Source organism: Coregonus clupeaformis, chromosome 17 (genome assembly GCF_020615455.1).
Source record: "Coregonus clupeaformis isolate EN_2021a chromosome 17, ASM2061545v1, whole genome shotgun sequence".
NCBI lineage: Eukaryota > Metazoa > Chordata > Actinopteri > Salmoniformes > Salmonidae > Coregonus > Coregonus clupeaformis.
Genome location: NC_059208.1, coordinates 20223209 through 20247696, shown reverse-complemented (window position 1 = coordinate 20247696; position 24488 = coordinate 20223209). Strand labels below are relative to the sequence as shown.

The 24488-nt window shown below is 40.2% G+C and overlaps 1 protein-coding gene across 1 annotated transcript; it reads right to left on the bottom strand.

The window, feature by feature from the left end:
* Positions 1–203: 203 nt before the first annotated feature.
* Positions 204–24488, bottom strand: LOC121576056 (NXPE family member 3-like). Its single transcript, XM_041889346.2, has 7 exons — positions 24411–24488; positions 4110–4211; positions 3268–4028; positions 2850–2920; positions 1080–1301; positions 423–972; positions 204–234 (listed from the first exon to the last, which is right to left on the bottom strand). The coding sequence occupies exons 2-7, from the start codon at positions 4200–4202 to the stop codon at positions 231–233; spliced, it is 1701 nt and encodes a 566-aa protein (XP_041745280.2). The 5' UTR covers positions 4203–4211; positions 24411–24488; the 3' UTR covers positions 204–230.

The window sequence follows — 24488 nt, the reverse complement described above, 5'->3', positions numbered from 1 at the left end:
GAAGGGGTTAGACACCTGAGAGGAGTGTGTTGATCATGTTCTTGATGATGATGGGGGGGGCAGACACCTGAGAGGATTGAGTTGATCATGTTCTTGATGATGGAAGGGGGCAGACACCTGAGAGGATTGTGTTGATCATGTTCTTGATGATGGGGGGGCAGACACCTGAGAGTATTGTGTTGATCATGTTCCTGATGATGGGGGGCAGACACCTGAGAGGATTGTGTTGATCATGTTCCTGATGATGGGGGGGCAGACACCTGAGAGGACTGTGTTGATCATGTTCTTGATGATGGGGGCAGACACCTGAGAGGACTGTGTTGATCATGTTCTTGATGATGGGGGGCAGACACCTGAGAGGACTGTGTTGATCATGTTCTTGATGATGGGGGGCAGACACCTGAGAGGATTATGTTGATCATGTTCTTGATGATGGAAGGGGGCAGACACCTGAGAGGATTATGTTGATCATGTTCTTGATGATGGGGGGGGGTGGGTGAAGGTCATGGGGGAGGTTGTGGGCAAGAGTCATCTCCCAGGCATCCAGCAGCAACACATCCACACCCCTGAACATGGCCTTCAGCACCCTGTCCATCTGCGTCAAGATCCAGTCACTGTTGATGAAGTTAGCCTTCTTTTGGTCGAGGTTGGCAGAGCGCACCACTACTATGGTCCCCGGAGCCCGTTCCAGAAGGCGCACCACCGCCCTTCGAATTTGTCGTAGTCTGCGAATGTAGGCCTGCAGAGGGAAAAAGCTGAAATGGGCCGAAACGCCGATGACTACCACAGTGTCTGATCCCCCGGCCAGGCCGTCCAGCTCATTAGCTACATAGTGTAGCTGACTGACGCTGAGAGGGGGCCAGAATATGGGGGGGCCGTGGCAGCGGTACTTCAGCAGGATGTTGTGGGGGATGTTCACTGCCATGAAGGGCCCCGCTCTCACATGACTTCTAAGGTTGAACTTCTTCAGCTCTGTGACAGAGAGAGAGGGAGATGAATGTTGAGGTAGAGCGAGAGAATTTGAACACACCTGAGACAGCTGGGTGTAAGATGTAATAGGTTTGGCCAACAACACTCACCTGGCACAAAGCTGGTGAGGAAGTCATAGTACTGTCTAACGTTGGAGTCTCCGTACATGTACACCTGCTTGCCCTTCAGACACTGAATAATGGTAGTGGGGTCGTTAAACTGGCGTATTACGACGCCACCCAGCGCCCGCCACGAACCCTGGAAGTAATACCCAGAGGGAGGGGTCCTGATAGGTGCTGCTGCTATGCTGCTGCTTTCCTCCTCTGGTTTGTCTGAAATACGAAAGCTGGCATGATGCACCAGCTACCATCACTTTACAGATACAAAACAACCAGCTACCATCACTTTACAGATACAAATCAACCAGCTACCATCACTTTACAGATACAATACAACCAGCTACCATCACTTTACATATACAATACAACCAGCTACCATCACTTTACAGATACAATACAACCAGCTACCATCACTTTACAGATACAATACAACCAGCTACCATCACTTTACAGATACAATACAACCAGCTACCACCACTTTACAGATACAATACAATCAGCTACCATCACTTTACAGATACAATACAACCAGCTACCATCACTTTACAGATACAATACAACCAGCTACCATCACTTTACAGACACAATACAATCAGGCACCATCACTTTATAGATACAATACAACCAGCTACCATCACTTTACAGACACAATACAATCAGCTAACATCACTTTACAGATACAATACAACCAGCTACCATCACTTTACAGATACAATACAACCAGCTACCATCACTTTACAGACACAATACAATCAGCCACCATCACTTTACAGATACAATACAACCAGCTACCATCACTTTACAGATACAATACAACCAGCTACCATCACTTTACAGACACAATACAATCAGCCACCATCACTTTACAGATACAATACAACCAGCTACCATCACTTTACAGATACAATACAACCAGCTACCATCACTTTACAGATACAATACAACCAGCTACCATCACTTTACAGATACAATACAACCAGCTACCATCACTTTACAGATACAATACAACCAGCTACCATCACTTTACAGACACAATACAATCAGCCACCATCACTTTACAGATACAATACAACCAGCTACCATCACTTTACAGACACAATACAATCAGCTAACATCACTTTACAGATACAATACAACCAGCTACCATCACTTTACAGATACAATACAACCAGCTACCATCACTTTACAGATACAATACAACCAGCTACCATCACTTTACAGACACAATACAATCAGCCACCATCACTTTACAGATACAATACAACCAGCTACCATCACTTTACAGACACAATACAATCAGCTAACATCACTTTACAGATACAATACAACCAGCTACCATCATTTTACAGATACAATACAACCAGCTACCATCACTTTACAGATACAATACAATCAGCTACCATCACTTTACAGATACAAAACAACCAGCTACCATCACTTTACAGATACAATACAACCAGCTACCATCACTTTACAGATACAATACAATCAGCTACCATCACTTTACAGATACAATACAACCAGCTACCATCACTTTACAGATACAATACAATCAGCCACCATCACTTTACAGATACAATACAACCAGCTACCATCACTTTACAGACACAATACAATCAGCTAACATCACTTTACAGATACAATACAACCAGCTACCATCACTTTACAGATACAATACAATCAGCTACCATCACTTTATAGATATAATACAACCAGCTACCATCACTTCACACTCTGCAATAATTTTAGCACATCTCCTACCTTTCTCCTTAGGCAGCACAGTTACACTGTCAGACCCCATTGCATGAATACGTCCGTTGATGTTGATGCCACTAAAAAAGTTAGAATAATTTTACTTGATTGAAAAGCCTGCAGCAAGCAATACCATTCACCTGAAACACTCTAAAAAAAAGGCATTAATACTGCATAGGTCCAAGATAAAACATACAGTACACTTAAGACTCGATTCAATCACCCAAGTTCAGCACTATAGCGTGGTTGAAATTGAAAGGTCAATTCCGATTGAGCCGACATATGCAGCGTTTACCGCGAATGCAGTCTCCACTACCTCGGTAACATTGCCTTTAAATGTCAATCGGGCCACAACGCTGAACTTCAGCGCTACGGATTGAAACGAGTCCTTATTCCCACACACATTATTATTTACCCCCGTACTAACCTCTGGAAGAGCAGTGCATCTTTGTTGGTCAGATGTTGCAGATATGTCTGGGAGCCTGTCGTGAAGTGGTTGATCCGCGTGTCACAAGCCAGCTGCTTAGGCTTGTAGCAGAACCAGGGTTCCCCTGTATGGGGGTCTGTGTAATTGCACAGTGGCTGCTGGTTGGCCGGCAGGCACAGGTTACACCTGGTGGTCTCAGACAATGATCCAGAACGGAACAGGCTCTTGGAAGGCACCCAGTTTAGCCGTTCCTCTTGTAAGCGTCGTAGAAGAGAAACTGCCTCACTAGGATGGACCAGTGTCACCTCCACCCATACAGACCCCTCCCACAGTAATGGAAAAATGGCAGAGTAGGTCCCGTTCCAGTGGTCAAGCACCTGTCCTGCAACGCCCGCCCCCAACTCTGGGGAGTGCAGCCGGGCCAGCAGGAAGTCCCCACCATGGCTCTTGGGACGCCCCTGGAAATCGCTCATAAGGACCAGAGCCTCCAGCTGGTCCCCCACGTGCCTCTCTCTCCCACCCCCTGCTGGCAGGATTGAAAACAGGCTGTGTGCAGGGTCACTGGTCTGGTCCAGGGGTGTAGGCATGGACCGGGGCGGAGGCTCTGGCCCGGCGATGGACTCCAGGAGGGAACGCTCCTCCAGAGCCTCCTCGGGAGACGGCTTCTGGCCCAGGTGGCTACAGAAGCTCCGCTTGCGGTCCAGGGAAGGAGGGCCCTCTGCGTGGATGCTGCTTAGGTCCAATGTGCTGTTGAGCTTCCACTATGGAGGAGAGTAGAGGTCACTAAGGGGGAGGTGTGGTAGGCTAAGGCAGGTAGATGGTGATAGATGCAAGGTCCTCACCTCCAGAATGTTGATGTTACGGAACAGGAAGAAGAGGCCCGACAGGGCTAGCAGGAGAAAGATGCTGACATATTTGGACTGGCAATCCCACATGGCTCCTGTCTATGGTTCCAAAGGGAGGGGGTATTAATGGAAACGTTCTAAGTTTACCAGTAAACTACCTACATTTGGTATCTTTCAAGGATTTTATGCAATCTATCACAAAATATCTAGTGGCCCTTTGGGGTACTTCAGATTATCACAGGTGTCTGTAATCATCTCTGGCCCTCTGTGTGGCCTTATCACATGTAAAATATGAAATAATTAAATAAGATGATTAAAATAAAATAGAATAGAATGACAAATCTATAAAACATTATCCTAAATACAAACCATCAATATAGTTCATATAATTGGTGTTTAATATGAGGGTTACAGCATGAAATGTTTTGGCGTTAAACTGGTGGCAGTTGTGAAAAAAGTTAATCGTTGGAAGAGTTGCAGAGTTAATTGAAAATAATGGCATTGTTGATTAGACTATTTTCTATTGAACCATATGGTCTATCTACTAGACACTCTTGGACAATATGGACACAGATATAATATTTTAATACTATAAACCATTATTTATTAATTTTTACGTTATTCAAGTATAAATGACCAAAATTATGATAGATTGCCATAGATTCTCTTAATTACCAAAGGATTCTGGTAACTTTGGTAAATTAACGGTAGCTTTGCAACCTTACTCCTGTCTCTAGTCCACTGATATTGACACAGAAGCAGGCAACTGTTTATCTACAACTGTTTATCTACAACTGTTTACCTACAACTGTTTACCTACAACTGTTTACCTACAACTGTTTACCTACAACTGTTTATTATCAACTGTTTACCTACAACTGTTTATCTACAACTGTTTATTATCAACTGTTTATTATCAACTGTTTACCTACAACTGTTTACCTACAACTGTTTACCTACAACTGTTTACCTACAACTGTTTACCTAAAACTGTTTATTATCAACTGTTTACCTACAACTGTTTACCTACAACTGTTTATTATCAACTGTTTACCTACAACTGTTTACCTACAAGTGTTTACCTACAAGTGTTTACCTACAACTGTTTACCTACAACTGTTTACCTACAACTGTTTATCCACAACTGTTTATCTACAACTGTTTATTATCAACTGTTTACCTACAACTGTTTACCTACAACGGTTTATTATCAACTGTTTACCTACAACTGTTTATTATCAACTGTTTACCTACAACTGTTTATTATCAACTGTTTATCTACAACTGTTTATCTACAACTGTTTACCTACAACTGTTTACCTACAACTGTTTACCTACAACTGTTTATTATCAACTGTTTACCTACAACTGTTTACCTACAACTGTTTATCTACAACTGTTTATCTACAACTGTTTACCTACAACTGTTTACCTACACTGTTTATTATCAACTGTTTACCTACAACTGTTTACCTACAACTGTTTACCTACAACTGTTTACCTACAACTGTTTACCTACAACTGTTTATCTACAACTGTTTATCTACAACTGTTTACCTACAATTGTTTACCTACAACTGTTTACCTACAACTGTTTATTTACAACTGTTTATCTACAACTGTTTATCTACAACTGTTTACCTACAACTGTTTACCTACAGCTGTTTATCTACAACTGTTTATCTACAACTTTTTATCTACAACTGCTTACCTACAAATGTTTACCTACAACTGTTTATCTACAACTGTTTAACTACAACTGTTTATTATCAACTGTTTATCTACAACTGTTTATCTACAACTGTTTACCTACAACTGTTTATTATCAACTGTTTACCTACAACTGTTTATCTACAACTGTTTACCTACAACTGTTTACCTACAACTGTTTATCTACAACTGTTTATCTACAACTGTTTATCTACAACTGTTTATTATCAACTGTTTGCCTACAACTGTTTATCTACAACTGTTTACCTACAATTGTTTACCTACAACTGTTTACCTACAACTGTTTATTTACAACTGTTTACCTACAACTGTTTATCTACAACTGTTTACCTACAACTGTTTATCTACAACTGTTTATTATCAACTGTTTGCCTACAACTGTTTACCTACAACTGTTTACCTACAACTGTTTATTATCAACTGTTTACCTACAACTGTTTACCTACAACTGTTTACCTACAACTGTTTATTTAGAACTGTTTACCTACAACTGTTTATCTACAACTGTTTACCTACAACTGTTTACCTACAACTGTTTATCTACAACTGTTTATCTACAACTGTTTATCTACAACTCTTTATCTACAACTGTTTACCTACAACTGTTTACCTACAACTGTTTACCTACAACTGTTTACCTACAACTGTTTACCTACAACTGTTTACCTACAACTGTTTATCTACAACTGTTTACCTACAACTGTTTATCTACAACTGTTTATCTACAACTCTTTATCTACAACTGTTTATCTACAACTGTTTATCTACAACTGTTTATCTACAACTGTTTATCTACAACTGTTTACCTACAACTGTTTACCTACAACTGTTTACCTACAACTGTTTACCTACAACTGTTTACCTACAACTGTTTACCTACAACTGTTTACCTACAACTGTTTACCTACAACTGTTTACCTACAACTGTTTACCTACAACTGTTTACCTACAACTGTTTATTATCAACTGTTTACCTACAACTGTTTACCTACAACTGTTTATTATCAACTGTTTACCTACAACTGTTTACCTACAAGTGTTTACCTACAAGTGTTTATCTACAACTGTTTATTATCAACTGTTTACCTACAACTGTTTACCTACAACTGTTTATCCACAACTGTTTATCTACAACTGTTTATTATCAACTGTTTACCTACAACTGTTTACCTACAACGGTTTATTATCAACTGTTTACCTACAACTGTTTATTATCAACTGTTTACCTACAACTGTTTATTATCAACTGTTTATCTACAACTGTTTATCTACAACTGTTTACCTACAACTGTTTACCTACAACTGTTTACCTACAACTGTTTATTATCAACTGTTTACCTACAACTGTTTACCTACAACTGTTTATCTACAACTGTTTATCTACAACTGTTTACCTACAACTGTTTACCTACACTGTTTATTATCAACTGTTTACCTACAACTGTTTACCTACAACTGTTTACCTACAACTGTTTATCTACAACTGTTTACCTACAACTGTTTACCTACAACTGTTTATCTACAACTGTTTATCTACAACTGTTTACCTACAACTGTTTACCTACAACTGTTTATTATCAACTGTTTACCTACAACTGTTTACCTACAACTGTTTATTATCAACTGTTTACCTACAACTGTTTACCTACAACTGTTTATCTACAACTGTTTATCTACAACGGTTTACCTACAACTGTTTACCTACAACTGTTTATTATCAACTGTTTACCTACAACTGTTTACCTACAACTGTTTACCTACAACTGTTTATTATCAACTGTTTACGTACAACTGTTTACGTACAACTGTTTACCTACAACTGTTTATCTACAACTGTTTTTTATCAACTGTTTATCTACAACTGTTTATCTACAACTGTTTATCTACAACTGTTTACCTACAACTGTTTATCTACAACTGTTTACCTACAATTGTTTACCTACAACTGTTTACCTACAACTGTTTATTTACAACTGTTTATCTACAACTGTTTACCTACAACTGTTTACCTACAACTGTTTACCTACAGCTGTTTATCTACAACTGTTTATCTACAACTTTTTATCTACAACTGTTTACCTACAACTGTTTACCTACAACTGTTTATCTACAGCTGTTTATCTACAACTGTTTATCTACAACTGTTTATCTAAAACTGTTTATCTACAACTGTTTAGCTACAACTGTTTACCTACAACTGTTTATTATCAACTGTTTACCTACAACTGTTTATCTACAACTGTTTACCTACAACTGTTTACCTACAACTGTTTATCTACAACTGTTTATCTACAACTGTTTATCTACAACTGTTTATCTACAACTGTTTATTATCAACTGTTTGCCTACAACTGTTTATCTACAACTGTTTACCTACAACTGTTTACCTACAACTGTTTATTATCAACTGTTTACCTACAACTGTTTACCTACAACTGTTTACTTAGAACTGTTTATTTAGAACTGTTTACCTACAACTCTTTATCTACAACTGTTTACCTACAACTGTTTACCTACAACTGTTTATCTACAACTGTTTATCTACAACTCTTTATCTACAACTGTTTATCTACAACTGTTTACCTACAACTGTTTACCTACAACTGTTTACCTACAACTGTTTATCTACAACTGTTTATCTACAACTGTTTACCTACAACTGTTTACCTACAACTGTTTATTTAGAACTGTTTACCTACAACTGTTTACCTACAACTGTTTACCTACAACTGTTTACCTACAACTGTTTACCTACAACTGTTTACCTACAACTGTTTATCTACAACTCTTTATCTACAACTCTTTATCTACAACTGTTTATTATCAACTGTTTACCTACAACTGTTTACCTACAACTGTTTACCTACAACTGTTTATCTACAACTGTTTATCTACAACTCTTTATCTACAACTCTTTATCTACAACTGTTTATCATCAACTGTTTACCTACAACTGTTTACCTACAACTGTTTATCTACAACTGTTTACCTACAAATGTTTATATACAACTGTTTATCTACAACTGTTTATCTACAACTGTTTACCTACAACTGTTTATCTACAACTGTTTATTTACAACATTTACATTTACATTTTACATTTTTTATCATTTAGCAGACGCTCTTATCCAGAGCGACTTACAGTTAGTGAGTGCATACATTATTTATTTTTCATACTGGCCCCCCGTGGTAATCGAACCCACAACCCTGGCATTGCAAACGCCATGCTCTACCAACTGAGCTACATCCCTGCCGGCCATTCCCTCCCCTACCCTGGACGACGCTGGGCCAATTGTGCACCGCCCCATGGGTCTCCCGGTCGCGGCCGGCTACAACTGTTATTTACAACTGTTTATCTACAAACATCTACAAATGTTCATCTACAAATGTTCATCTACAACTGTTTACCTACAACTGTTTATCTACAACTGTTTATCTACAACTGTTTACCTACAACTGTTTACCTACAACTGTTTATTTAGAACTGTTTACCTACAACTGTTTACCTACAACTGTTTACCTACAACTGTTTACCTACAACTGTTTACCTACAACTGTTTATCTACAACTGTTTATCTACAACTCTTTATCTACAACTCTTTATCTACAACTGTTTATCATCAACTGTTTACCTACAACTGTTTACCTACAACTGTTTACCTACAACTGTTTATCTACAACTGTTTATCTACAACTCTTTATCTACAACTGTTTATCATCAACTGTTAACCTACAACTGTTTATCACAACTGTTTGCCTACAACTGTTTGCCTACAACTGTTTATCTACAACTGTTTACCTACAACTGTTTACCTACAACTGTTTATTATCAACTGTTTACCTACAACTGTTTACCTACAACTGTTTACCTACAACTGTTTATTTAGAACTGTTTACCTACAACTCTTTATCTACATTTGTTTACCTACAACTGTTTACCTACAACTGTTTATCTACAACTGTTTATCTACAACTGTTTATCTACAACTCTTTATCTACAACTGTTTATCTACAACTGTTTACCTACAACTGTTTACCTACAACTGTTTATCTACAACTGTTTATCTACAACTGTTTACCTACAACTGTTTACCTACAACTGTTTACCTACAACTGTTTATTTAGAACTGTTTACCTACAACTGTTTACCTACAACTGTTTACCTACAACTGTTTACCTACAACTGTTTATTATCAACTGTTTACCTACAACTGTTTACCTACAACTGTTTACCTACAACTGTTTATCTACAACTCTTTATCTACAACTGTTTATTATCAACTGTTTACCTACAACTGTTTACCTACAACTGTTTACCTACAACTGTTTACCTACAACTGTTTATCTACAACTCTTTATCTACAACTCTTTATCTACAACTGTTTATCATCAACTGTTTACCTACAACTGTTTACCTACAACTGTTTATCTACAACTGTTTACCTACAAATGTTTATCTACAACTGTTTATCTACAACTGTTCATCTACAACTGTTTACCTACAACTGTTTATCTACAACTGTTTATTTACAACATTTACATTTACATTTTACATTTTTTATCATTTAGCAGACGCTCTTATCCAGAGCGACTTACAGTTAGTGAGTGCATACATTATTTATTTTTCATACTGGCCCCCCGTGGTAATCGAACCCACAACCCTGGCATTGCAAACGCCATACTCTACCAACTGAGCTACATCCCTGCCGGCCATTCCCTCCCCTACCCTGGACGACGCTGGGCCAATTGTGCACCGCCCCATGGGTCTCCCGGTCGCGGCCGGCTACAACTGTTATTTACAACTGTTTATCTACAAACATCTACAAATGTTCATCTACAAATGTTCATCTACAACTGTTTACCTACAACTGTTTATCTACAACTGTTTATCTACAACTGTTTACCTACAACTGTTTACCTACAACTGTTTATTTAGAACTGTTTACCTACAACTGTTTACCTACAACTGTTTACCTACAACTGTTTACCTACAACTGTTTATCTACAACTGTTTACCTACAACTGTTTACCTACAACTGTTTACCTACAACTGTTTACCTACAACTGTTTATCTACAACTCTTTATCTACAACTGTTTATTATCAACTGTTTACCTACAACTGTTTACCTACAACTGTTTACCTACAACTGTTTATCTACAACTGTTTATCTACAACTCTTTATCTACAACTCTTTATCTACAACTGTTTATCATCAACTGTTTACCTACAACTGTTTACCTACAACTGTTTATCTACAACTGTTTATCTACAACTGTTTATCTACAACTGTTTACCTACAACTGTTTATCTACAACTGTTTATTTACAACATTTACATTTACATTTTACATTTTTTATCATTTAGCAGACGCTCTTATCCAGAGCGACTTACAGTTAGTGAGTGCATACATTATTTATTTTTCATACTGGCCCCCCGTGGTAATCGAACCCACAACCCTGGCATTGCAAACGCCATGCTCTACCAACTGAGCTACATCCCTGCCGGCCATTCCCTCCCCTACCCTGGACGACGCTGGGCCAATTGTGCACCGCCCCATGGGTCTCCCGGTCGCGGCCGGCTACAACTGTTATTTACAACTGTTTATCTACAAACATCTACAAATGTTCATCTACAAATGTTCATCTACAACTGTTTACCTACAACTGTTTATCTACAACTGTTTATCTACAACTGTTTACCTACAACTGTTTATCTACAACTGTCTATCTACAACTGTTTATTATCAACTGTTTATTCTAGCATTATGTGGATGTTCCATTCAAAACACAACTCAGCATTTGTGTAACCCTCTCACCACAAGTGAAAATAACTGTTGGTCGTTAAATCCGGAGAGAACTATGACCATGGAAAAACGTCTAGCTGGAGCTGGTCTGAGCGGTCGGCTGTGGATGCCCTCACCCACTAGTGCTGATGGTTAAGGTGCTGACTCGCTACAGGCTGACCGGCTACAACATTGCAGATGTGTCCACATCCAGAGTTCACCACCAACACATTAACACACACAGACTAGAAGTGATCTCCATGTTACAATTAGGAATGGACTTGTGGTTCTGAAAGGTACAAACAAATATACAATGTTGTAAGCTATGCAATAGGAATATCTACACAGGAAAGAATGGCATAGCATCTATACAGGGACATTCACAAAACATCATACACATCAACAGCAGTACACAGTGCATTCGGAAAGTATTCAGACCCCTTCCCTTTTTCCACATTTTGTTACGTTACAGCCTTATTCTAAAATGCATTAAATTAAATGTTTTCCTCATCAATCTACACACCCCATAATGACAAAGCGAAAACAAGTTTTGAGAAAAAACAGAAATACCTTATTTACATAAGTATTCAGACCCTATGAGACTCATAATTGAGCTCAGGTGCATCCTGTTTCCATTGATCATCCTTGAGATGTTTCTACAACTTGATTGGAGTCCACCTGTGGTAAATTCAATTGACAGTGCATATCAGAGCAAAAACTAAGCCATGAGGTCAAAGGAATTGTCCGTAGAAATCTGAGACAGGATTGTGTCGAGGCACAGATCTGGGGAAGGGTACCAAAAAATGTCTGCAGCATTGAAGATCCCCAAGAACACAGTGGTCTCCATCATTCTAAATGGAAGAAGTTTGGAAACACCGACTCTTCCTAGAGCTGGCTGCCCGACCAAACTGAGCAATCCGGGGAGAAGGGCCTTGGTCAGGGAGGTGACCAAGAACCCGATGGTCACTCTGACAGAGCTCTAGAGTTCCTCTGTGGAGATGGGAGAACCTTCCAGAAGGACAGCCATCTCTGCAGCACTCCACCAATCAGGCCTTTATGGTAGAGTGGCCAGATGGAAGCCACTCCTCAGTAAAAGGCACATGACAGCCCGCTTGGAGTTTGCCAAAAGGCACCTAAAGAACTCTCAGACCATGAGAAACAAGATTCTCTGGTCCAACCTGACATAGCTTGAGAGGATCTGCAGAGAAGAATGGGAGAATCTCCCCAAATACAGGTGTGCCAAGCTTGTAGCATCATACCCAAGAAGACTCGAGGCTGTAATCACTGCCAAAGGTGCTTCAAGAAAGTACTGAGTAAAGGTTATGAATACTTATGTAATTGTGATATTTCCGTTTTTTATTTTGAATACATTTGCAAAAATGTCTAAAAAACAGTTTTTGCTTTGTCATGATGGGGTATTGTGTGTAGATTGATGAGGGGAAAAAACAGTTTAATCCATTTTAGAATAAGGCTGTAACATAACAGAATGTGGAAAACGTGAAGGGATCTGAATGCTTTCCGAATGCACTGTATATTTGCATTGAGCTTGTCTTATGCTTTAAGGTGTTTGATGGAATCAGAAACATATGACTAAAAGGGAGCCAAAATAAAAAAAGGTAACCAGAAGAAAAAAACCTTAACCTGATCCGACCATCCTCCTCATGCTCCTACTGGCTTCGTTACTCTCCTGAACAAATAAAAACATTGCAGCCTGCAGAAAATATCCGGACAAAAATAAATGTCCTACAAATGGCCTGTCTGCAACGAACTTGAAACATTGTATCAACTATTAACTTGGCTCTGGCCTGAAGTTTGTGATAGCAAACTTGCCACTCCTATTTGCCATATCTTCAATCTAAGCGTACTAGAAAGTGTGTGCCCTCAGGCCTGGAGGGAAGCAAAAGTAATTAAGCTACCCAAGAATAGTAAAGCCCCCTTTACTGGCTCAAATAGCCTACCAATCAGCCTGTTACCAACCCTTAGTAAACCTTTGGAAAAATTTGTGTTTGACCAGATACAAGCTCCCCCACGACGCCAGGACAGTGGAGTCACTGACCACCTTCCGGAGACACTGATAGATTAATTATTAATGACTAATTATTACACCCTGAAACTGTGTATAATGTGTTAGAAATGTGTGAGTGTAGGACCAGTAAAGGCTATGGTATTGAGCCACTATTTAGCAATGTGAGTAAGAGTTAGGCCAGACAACAAAGACAACTGAGAAACTAAGATAAAGAGGCCTCCCAATTTAGGGAGGGGAGAAACTGTTATGAAAACATGGTGCAGAATATTGTGAGAACGGCAATAACTGAGTAATACAGGGAGTAGGATATGTGTGTGTGTGTGTGTGTGTGTATGTATGTGTGTATGCATGTGTGTATATGTGTGTGTGTGTGAACTGAAGGTCAGTAGAGCAGTTTTAGAGTGGAAAACTACAGCCTGCCTACAGAGGGGAGGGATTTATTTTTGTATGACGTATGAGTATAAAAGATGGACTCTGAAATTGTGATGGCAGAATTCTCAATGAATAAATATCTCTGACTATGCAGACCGGGACTCTGGCCGTTACTTAAATCCCAAAAGACTTACAACCTTTTGGGAGACGCACAGAGACACTAAAATAGTTTGTTAAATAATTCACATAACAGCTTGGTCCTTCGAGCCGGATTCCAATACCCTGTTTCTGTCATTCCAGGTAACTCTGAAAACCGTCGACGGGCGAATGATACATTCGTAAATAGAAAGTCCTGCCCTTTGACATTAAGGGTTAAAACAGGCCAGAGGACACCTGATTAATGACAGAGACGGTGACGGAATCCAAACCTACATTGAATCTCGGCTGCAAGGATAAGGTCAGTAGTCTTTATTCATTACTTGGTGAAATTGATTTGAGAACTTGTTAAAATATTGAAAAGTAGCAAATTGATCAATGCGTAGCCATTTTAAGTGAAATGTAGGGGACTGTCAGGAATTATCAAGATTACATTGTGAGGATAGACTCCTCCGTAGAGTAGGAGATAATTCTGGGGGACTAGTCAACCTGTTGGTGGGTCTGTAACGATTCACGGTAATAGGCCATTACCAAAAGAAACTACCCGGTGTTGAAATAGAAGGAACTATTAAAAGTACACCTATGGGATGGAACCTGTAAAAGATTATTGAACAGTCAACAAATAATCCGGGTTAAACAAATACAAAAAGTACACCAGAAGGAATTAAAAAGCATGTGTGAGAAATAGAATATTAGTAAAGTCAAAAGTCACAAACAACTGTAGATTTTGCTGTAACTCTATCCGTTCTGGAGCCTTATAAACTCCAGGTTACCGATATAACACCAATAATCATGTAAGGTTGTATACGTGTGAGACCTAATGTTTGCTCAAAAGTCACATGAATAATTCCAGGTGGTTGTATAGAGGAGGGAGAACCCATTCCAGTTGTATGAGACTGTCAGGAATTATCAAGATTACATTGTGGGGATAAATCCCTCTGTAAAAGTATGAGATAATTCTGGGGGACTAGTCAAGATTACATATACAGGAAGGGGTGATTCAAGGTGGTTGTATAGAGGAGGGAGAACCCATTCCTGTTGTATGAGACTGTCAGGAATTATCAAGATTACATTGTGGGGATAAATCCCTCTGTAAAAGTATGAGATAATTCTGGGGGACTAGTCAAGATTACATATACAGGAAGGGGTGATTCAAGGTGTTGTTGTGTGAAGCTATTTTGAATTACTTGTTAAATTGACTTGTTATATAGAAGAGGTGGCTAAGGGATTTTTAACAGTACCAACCATGGGGGGCAAATCCTCACAAGAGGTCCCAGAATTTACTGGGGACGAGAAATACTTGATGTAATTAAAATGGAATCCAGGGATAGAAGAAATCTCCATTATGTAACCAGGTGGAGGGAGAGGTATGGTTTTGAGGGACGTCTAGACGCAGATAAACTCGAATCCATGCTTAAACAGATACATAAGGTGTGTAAAGGAGAAATAAGCAGTGAGAGAGAGAGAGAGAGTAGGAGGAGGCCAGTACCCACTGATAGCCTTACCTAATCTATTGGCGGGGAATGAAAGGGGCCCCAGCAACCTTAGATGTATACAGTAATAATAATAATATGCCATTTAGCAGACAGGCCATGAACACAGAGGACGTGGCCAGAGCGGTAGAAGGAATGACCCACCCCAAAACAGGAATAGTAACGTTTGGGCTGCCGTTAGAGGGCAGAGGGTTTCAGGGGATGCCCAGAGGACACTTTTGCCATGGGCCGATCACGGAGAGTATGTTGGGAAAATAACTGAATTGTGTAATAGCCTCAGAGAGACATGCAATCCATCATGAGCAGAATAACAGACAGGACAGAGCCAAGAAAGAAGAGGAAGATGCAGAGTAACTAATTGCCACTCTGGGAGAGATGGCGGGTATAACTAGAAACTTAGGAGAGAGAGGAGATAAGGCAGGAAAGAGTGAAGGCCACGGGGGGGGCCTGTGTAAATACTGTGGCAAGATAGGCCATAACTTTTCCCGCTGCAAACATAAAGGAGAGGGCAAGAAGGGAAACCGGGGAGAGAAAAGAGAGAAAAGAGAGAAGAGAGAGAGAGAGAAGTCCATCTTTGAGCGTGAGGAAGAGGAAGATAAGGCGTGACTAGTCCTTGAGGGAGAAATAGTAGACTCTAGTGGGGGGAAGACTAAGGAACCCTTTGATCCAAATTGTGAGGTGTTTGAATTGGCTACTATTGACTTAGCACTTCAACAGGAACAGAAACCTTATTTGACATTGACAGTAATGGGTATGAAAATTAAATTCCTTTGTGATACGGGAGCCTGCAGGACAGCAATCTGTGCAACAGACAAGCCAGATGGAGTCAGGATTGATGGGGAGAAAATCATAGTGTGATCTGCCTCTGGTCATCAAATTATGGAAAGGTTATCAGCCCCAATAACCCTAAAACATGACCAATCAGGATGAGAGGCAACCATACCCATCCTGATATCTAAGCTGTGTCAAGTAAATTTACTAGGACGTGATGTAATGACTAAATTGAATGTGGCTGTCATTTCCGCTGAGAGGGGAATGAAAGTACACATAGTCAGAGACAATATGGTGGTCTGTGGGGAAGAGGAGCCATGTTATTGGTGTAGGCAAGATTTGTTAAGGGGGGAATAATTGATATTCCCCGAACCTTGATGGAACTTGCTGATGATGTAGTACCAGGCCCCACTAAGATGTCCCCCGATGACCTACACTGTACTCTCTGGTATAACAAACACCCAGGTCCAGATGCAATATATGAGGAAGCATTATTTAAAACCACAGAAAGGACTTTAGCCTTGAAATGGTTTCACTATGACAACACCCACGCAGTAGTGGAGGTGGAACTAGGGCCCCAAAGTCAGAGACTGTTCAGGGAAATATGGAGCCCACATGTGTCCCTAGCAAAGGAGCCAGCAGAGGACTGGAAAGACATGGGCCAGTGGGTATCCAAGGGTAAGAGGATCACTGATTGGGTCAATATTGTGAGTGGCGATCAACACAGCCCATCCACAGATAGTACATTTAGATGAGAATAGCAGATGCTGAGGAGAGGAATACCTGTTGACAGAACAACAGGAGTCAGACTTAAAATAAGTTCCAGAGCATTTGTGGTCCCGGGGTCCAGCATACGTAGGATTAATAAAAGGGGTAATTCCAGTACAGGTGATACCCAAATCTAATCATAGGCCATATCAGAAGCAATACCCTATGAAACCAGAAGCAATAAAAGTTTTGCAGTTTACCAAGAGCAGATTGTGAGGGACCTTGAGGGAGGGCCAATTCTCGGGGAGATAGTGAGGCCAGAAACAAAGGTGCAGTGTCCTGGAAATCACAGTCTGTTTTGTTTTTTTCAGTTCTGCTGGGAGTACATTGGATGATGGGGTTTTGTGTTGAATTAGAGACAGTGAGACTATTAGTCAATACCTAGGAGAGAAGAGAGGTTACGGTAGCAAAGACAGACAAGAAGGAAATGGTAATAGTGGAGACAGGAGTGAGTGGAAGTGTTACAATTGTGACAAAACGGGACATTTTGCTAGAGAATGTGAGGAACCGTGTAGTTACTGTGCAAGGAAAGGGCACCAGTTAAGAAACTGTAGGCAGAAGGGGAAGAGAGAAATCAGGAGTCCTCATGATCTGGCTGTTTGGTTGTTGTTTTTTAATTGGGGTTTTCAAATAAAAAACAACACACCTAGTATGATGTTTATAAAGCCTTGTTTTTTCAATTTTGGGGGGTTTTCAGCAGGTCAAGGGTGATAGGTCTTAGAGGAGCACACACAGTGAATTTTATGGAGTTTTTTAGGTTTTGGCTGAGTTTGGGATATATATGATTTCTTATGAGAATGAATGTCATGAGGACTAATGAACACTTGGGATAAGTAACATTTATGAAATATTTAGAATAATGGTAATGTTTGGTATACTATGGGATGGAATTTCAATTGCCTCTGAACTCTGTTTTAACTTTCTGGTGTTAATTAATCATCCACACTGGTAAATTCTAAAGGCATGAGAGGAGGACATTAAGATAGTTTATTTTACCAATAAATAAAAATAAGGGATGGCAATTGGATGATAAATGACCAATATTACCTAAGTGATTGTTTAGGTAGGTGGTAAAATTGACACATGTGTCAAAAGGAGGGATGGATGGTAGAGCAGATTAGACAACACTTTGTTGCATATGGGATTACTAATTATAAAAAAATTAAAAAAGTAAAAAAAAATTGTTCAAGATGTGTTATCTGTGCTCAAAATAATCACCAGGGCAGACAAAGGGCACCTCAGGGTGAGTATCCTCCGGCTAAGTACCCTTTCCAGCAATTGGAAATTGATTTTATAGAGTTATCACGGAGTGAAGGGAAGAAATTTAGAGTAACCCCAGATAAAGATGGGTTATCCCCCTTTGAGAAAGTGTTTGGAAGACCTTACAGAATGCCACAGTTGGCAGGACCAGACAGGCAGACATAGAACTAGAGAGCACCCTAGCAGAACACGTGAGAAGGTAGTTTATTAACCACACCTGTATGTCAGAGGTTTTGTGCCCCACAGGTTAACTAAAGGAGAAGGTGACCCACTCTATCTAACCAGGAGACTGGGTGTGGATCCAGTCCCTAAAGAAGAAAAACTGGAAGCAGCCCCGTTGGGAAGGTCTATATCAGGTCCTGTTGGTGACGGCCTTCGCTGTAAGAATCGCCGAAAGATCCACCTTGGTGCATGTCACTCACTGCAAAAAGGTAAACCCAGTTACACCTGACGAACAAACACAGAGTTAGGAGAAAGAACCGTTCACCACTAGGGCTCGAGGGTTGGCTCCTTAACGAAGATCCCCTTACCCTGTCTGATCATCCCTGTGTGAGTTCGATAGAAGGTAAAGCAATGGGTTGGCCTCTGGCGTCTGACATGTTCTCAGGGCGAGGGTGGGGATTCACAGGTCTCCTGACGGTAGGTAGCTGTCTGATTGTGGGGGCCATATTCCTAACACACTCAAACCCTCCTGATCCGCCAGAAGTAGTAGTTAACCTAACAACAAGTTGATAAAATAATACCTTAACACAGTCTATGAAGGCATAGGAGACAACTAGACGTAGGGAAAGGGGAAGTACTAGGGACTGTAGGGAAGGACATCACCATATGTATGTCACCATGTATATCCTGGGACTATGTAGTTGCTCATACCAAGCGGGGGGATATGTCAATCTCCATACACAGTTTAAGGACAGGTGTAGTATTGTGAAAGTAGGGAATTACCAGAAATGGCAGTGCGACCCATATAAGGGTAGGTACTGTCTGAAAGTCTGAATTACGCTAAAACAGGTTACAGACCTGAACAAGTGAGATATCCTCTTCAACTGGGGCACCCTATATTGTAAACCTCTCTGAGGGAGGTAGTCAGACCGGGGCTGTGGTGAAGGAGTCTTGTAGTAACTTGCACTATCTGTATCCCCCGATAACAAAGTCACCCCGACCTAGGTTGCCTCCGTTTGAAGTCTCAGGGGATTCTTATTGTTTTTACTAGTAAGATAGGATACAGGGTTGGGCATCTTAGCTCCTGCTCCCACACAGAGAATGTCACAACTAAAGAGACCATGACTAATCTCTCCTCTTTGTTGCAGCCAGAGGATTTTAGGCACCAAAACCAGGCCCGTGCTGACATCTGATGGTTGTGTGGTGATAACAGATTGTGAACTCACCTACATACGCAAACAATCAAACGTGTCAGAGACTGGTGAGTTGTCACGTAGAAAGTGGGACCTCCTCCCGGGATCCTTTGATGAAAGGATATATATTGATGGGATAGGAGTACCTCGAGGGGTTCCAGAAGAATTCAAAGCTAGGAATCAAATCGCAGCTGGGTTTCGAATCAAGTATTTTCTGGTGGTCAACAATTAATAAAAGCGTAGGTTGGATAAATTATATGTACTATAACCAGCAAAGATTTATAAACCACACTCGTGATGCAATAAAGGGATTAGCTGAGCAGACAGCGGCAACTAGCTTAATGACATGGCAGAATAGAATAGCTTTAGATATGCTTTTGGCTGAGCGGGATGGAGTTTGTGTTCTGTTTGGATCTATGTGCTGTACTTTCATCCCCAAAAATACAGCACCGGACGGGTCCGTGACCAAAGCGCTTCAGGGACTCACCACGCTGGCGAACGAACTGGCTGAGAACTCTGGTATTGATAGCTCCCTAAACGGTTAGTTTGATAACATATTTGGTAAATGGAAAACTATTGTTGTAACTATTCTGGGTGAAGTTATAGCTTCTATGGGTATACTTGTTCTTTGTGGATGTTGTCTTATTCCCTGTGTCTGAGGGTTGGTGAGCAAGGCGGTTTCCCAACAGATGGTGAGATACGGCCCAATCCCGGACTCCGACCTAAGGAATGAAGGATATGACCTACCAGGCTTGGTGGAGGACGACGACGATCCAGATAATTTGAGACTGGATGTTTTCCTAGAACTATAAATCTCTAGCTTAAAAGTTATTGTAATGATATTTTGTGTATTAAAGTCTCATTTTAAGTATGATGTACTAGTTACCATTGCTAAAAAGTAACGTTATGCTTTTAATCATGGGGTAACCCTGATGAACCTGTAATGTTTTTATATGCAAACCAACTTATATACTTCAATGAGTGTGATTCATTTCTATAACAACATATATTTTGTATGTGTGTAATATTTAGTCAAAGGGTGGAATTGATAGATTAATTATTAATGACTAATTATTACACCCTGAAACTGTGTATAATGTGTTAGAAATGTGTGAGTGTAGGACCAGTAAAGGCTATGGCATTGAGCCACTATTTAGCAATGTGAGTAAGAGTTAGGCCAGACAACAAAGACAACTGAGAAACTAAGATAAAGAGGCCTCCCAATTTAGGGAGGGGAGAAACTGTTATGAAAACATGGTGCAGAATATTGTGAGAACGGCAATAACTGAGTAATGCAGGGAGTAGGATATGTGTGTGTGTGTGTGTGTGTGTGTGTGTGTGTGTGTGTGTGTGTATGTATGTGTGTATGCATGTGTGTATATGTGTGTGTGTGTGAACTGAAGGTCAGTAGAGCAGTTTTAGAGTGGAAAACTACAGCCCGCCTACAGAGGGGAGGGATTTCTTTTTGTATGACGTATGAGTATAAAAGATGGACTCTGAAATTGTGATGGCAGAATTCTCAATGAATAAATATCTCTGACTATGCAGACCGGGACTCTGGCCGTTACTTAAATCCCAAAAGACTTACAACCTTTTGGGAGACGCACAGAGACACTAAAATAGTTTGTTAAATAATTCACATAACAGACACTTGAAACCCTACCTCTTTAAGGAATACCTGGAATAGTATAACAGTAATCCTTCTACCTCCCCCCTCCCCCACCCCCCCCATAACAAATAAAAAAAGGGTGGTTGTCCCACTGGCTATCCTAAGTTGAATGCACCAATTTGTAAGTCGCTCTGGATAAGAGCGTCTGCTAAATGATTTAAATGTAAATGTACAAATATTACTGTAAACACATTGACAACAGTCTTTCAGCAAGCTTATAGGGAAGGACATTCAACAAGCACAAGGTCATATTTACACAGAAGTTGCTTACCAAGATGACATTGAATGTTCCTGAGTGGCCTAGTTACCGTTTTGACTTCAATCGGCTTGACAATCTATGACAAGACTTGAAAATGGCTGTTTTACAATCAACAACATGTACAGCACTTACACAAATGACTGATGATTGGCTGAGAGAAATTGACTTCAGCGCGGCTTTTGACATTATCGATCATAGTATGCTGCTGGAAAAACTTTTGTGTTATGGCTTTACTCCACCTGCTATATTGTGGATAAAGAGTTACCTGTCTTACAGAACACAGAGGGTGTTCTTTAATGGAAGCCTCTCCAACATAATCCAGGTAGAACCAGGAATTCCCCAGGGCAGCTGTCTAGGCCCCTTACTTTTTTCAATCTTTACTAAGGACATGACTCTGGCTTTGAGTAAAGCCTGTGTGTCTACATTTACATTTAGCAGACGCTCTTATCCAGAGCGACTTACAGTTTGTGAGTGCATACATTATTTTTACATACTGGCCCCCCGTGGGAATCAAACCCACAACCCTGGCATTGCAAACACCATGCTCTACCAACTGAGCTACATCCCTGCCGGCCATTCCCTCCCCTGAATGGGTGGTAATGGGTGGTAAGGAATAAGTTAGTCCTAAATATTTCAAAACCTAAAAGCATTGAATTTGGTACAAATCATTCACTAAACCCTAAACCTCAACTAAATATTGTAATAAATAATGTGGAAATTTAGTTGAGATGACTTAACTGCTTGGAGTAACCCTGGATTGTAAACTGTCATGATCAAAACATATTGAAACAACAGTAGCTAAGATGGGGAGAAGCATGTCCATAATAAAGCGCTACTCTACCTTTTTAACAACACTATCAACAAGGCAGGTCCTACAGGCCCTAGTTTTGTCACACCTGGACTACTGTTCAGTCGTGTGGTCAGGTGCCACAAAGAGGGACTTAGGAAAATTACAATTGACCCAGAACAGGGCAGCACGGCTGGCCCTTAAATGTACACAGAGAGCTAACATTAATAATATGCATGTAGCTCAGTTGGTAGAGCATGGCGTTTGCAACGCCAGGGTTGTGGGTTCAATTCCCATGAGGGGCCAGTATGAAAAACAATATGTATGCATTCACTAAACTGTAAGTCGCTCTGGATAAGTGCATCTGCTAAATGACTAAACATGTAAAAAAATTTAAATGGCTCAAAGTGGAAGAGAGATTGACTTAATCACTACTTGTTTTTGTAAGAAGTGTTGACAAGCTGAATACACTGAGCGGTCTGTTTTAAACTACTAGCACACAGCTCAGACACCCATGCATACCCCACAAGACATGCCACCAGAGGTCTCTTCACAATCCCCAAGTCCAGAACAGACTATGGGAGGTGCACTGTACTACATAGAGCCATGACTACATGGAACTATATTCCACATCAGTTAACTGATGCAAGCAGTATAATTAGATTAAAAAACAGATAAAAATACACCTTATGGAACGGCGGGGACTGTGAAGCAACACAAACACAGGTACAGACACACATACACATGATAAGACACACACTCTACACACACGTATACATGGATGTTGTATTGTAAATATGTGATAGTGGAGAAGTGGCCTGAGGGAACACACTAAATGTATTGGGTAAAGTGTGATGAAATGTAATATCATGTAATATTTTAAATTGTATATAACTGCCTTACTGTTGAAGGACCTCAGGAAGAGTATCCGCTGCCTTGGCAGAAGCTAATGGGGATCCTTAATAAATACAAAATACAAATGCAACATTGTATAAAATATTCTGGGCCCTCAGTTTCCCCTCCCAGTGAGCTCGGGACAGACAGCTGTAGGCTATTTGCGCAAGGGATAAGAAGTAATCAGGTAGGCCTATTTTATGATGTTTCCACTGGATCAGAGCATGACATTTTTCCCTTTCACGCTGAGTGGTTATCGAAAGGGAGAGCTGGAAAGATTTTCAGGGTATAATCGCTGCCAAAGGTGCTTCAACAAAGTACTGAGTAAAGGGTCTGAATACTTATGTAAATGTGATATTTCAGTTTTTTTTTTTTGCTTTGTCATTATGGGGTGTTGTGTGTAGATCTAATCAATTTTAGAATAAGGCTGTAACGTAACAAAATGTGTAAAAGGTGAAGGGGTCTGAATACTTTCCGAATGCACTGTATGTATAAACATCTCGCCCAGAGAGAGAGAACTCATTTCTTAGACAGGCTAGGTTTATTGGCCTTGTGGAGGTCTTATCTAATCTGTGTCTGGTGCCACAGAGAGTCATTCGTTTTACTGTGCATGCATGAGAACCGAGGACAGTCTCTGAAACTTCTAGAATCTTGGCAGTACAAACTTCTAGAATCTTGGCAGTACAAACTTCTAGAATCTTGGCAGTACAAACTTCTAGAATCTTGCTTAACAGTAGCGTGAACTATGAACTCACAGCGGTAACATGCACAGACAGGCTACAGCAATTAACCATCTCTAAACAATAACATCTACTGCGCATTCAATGCAATACAGGCACTTATAAAGGACATGCACATGGAGTATCTGAAATGTACATAAGCTGCAGCAAATATAGCATCATTAGATCTAAAGGTAATAGTTTGCAGTCATTACGTAGCATTAACCCTCCCCATAATAAACCCCAGAACTCACTTCTTGGATGCATGCACAATCTTTCTAAAATAAACACAGTCAACTTGCCAGAAGCTAGCCAGAACTTGCATCTTTTTC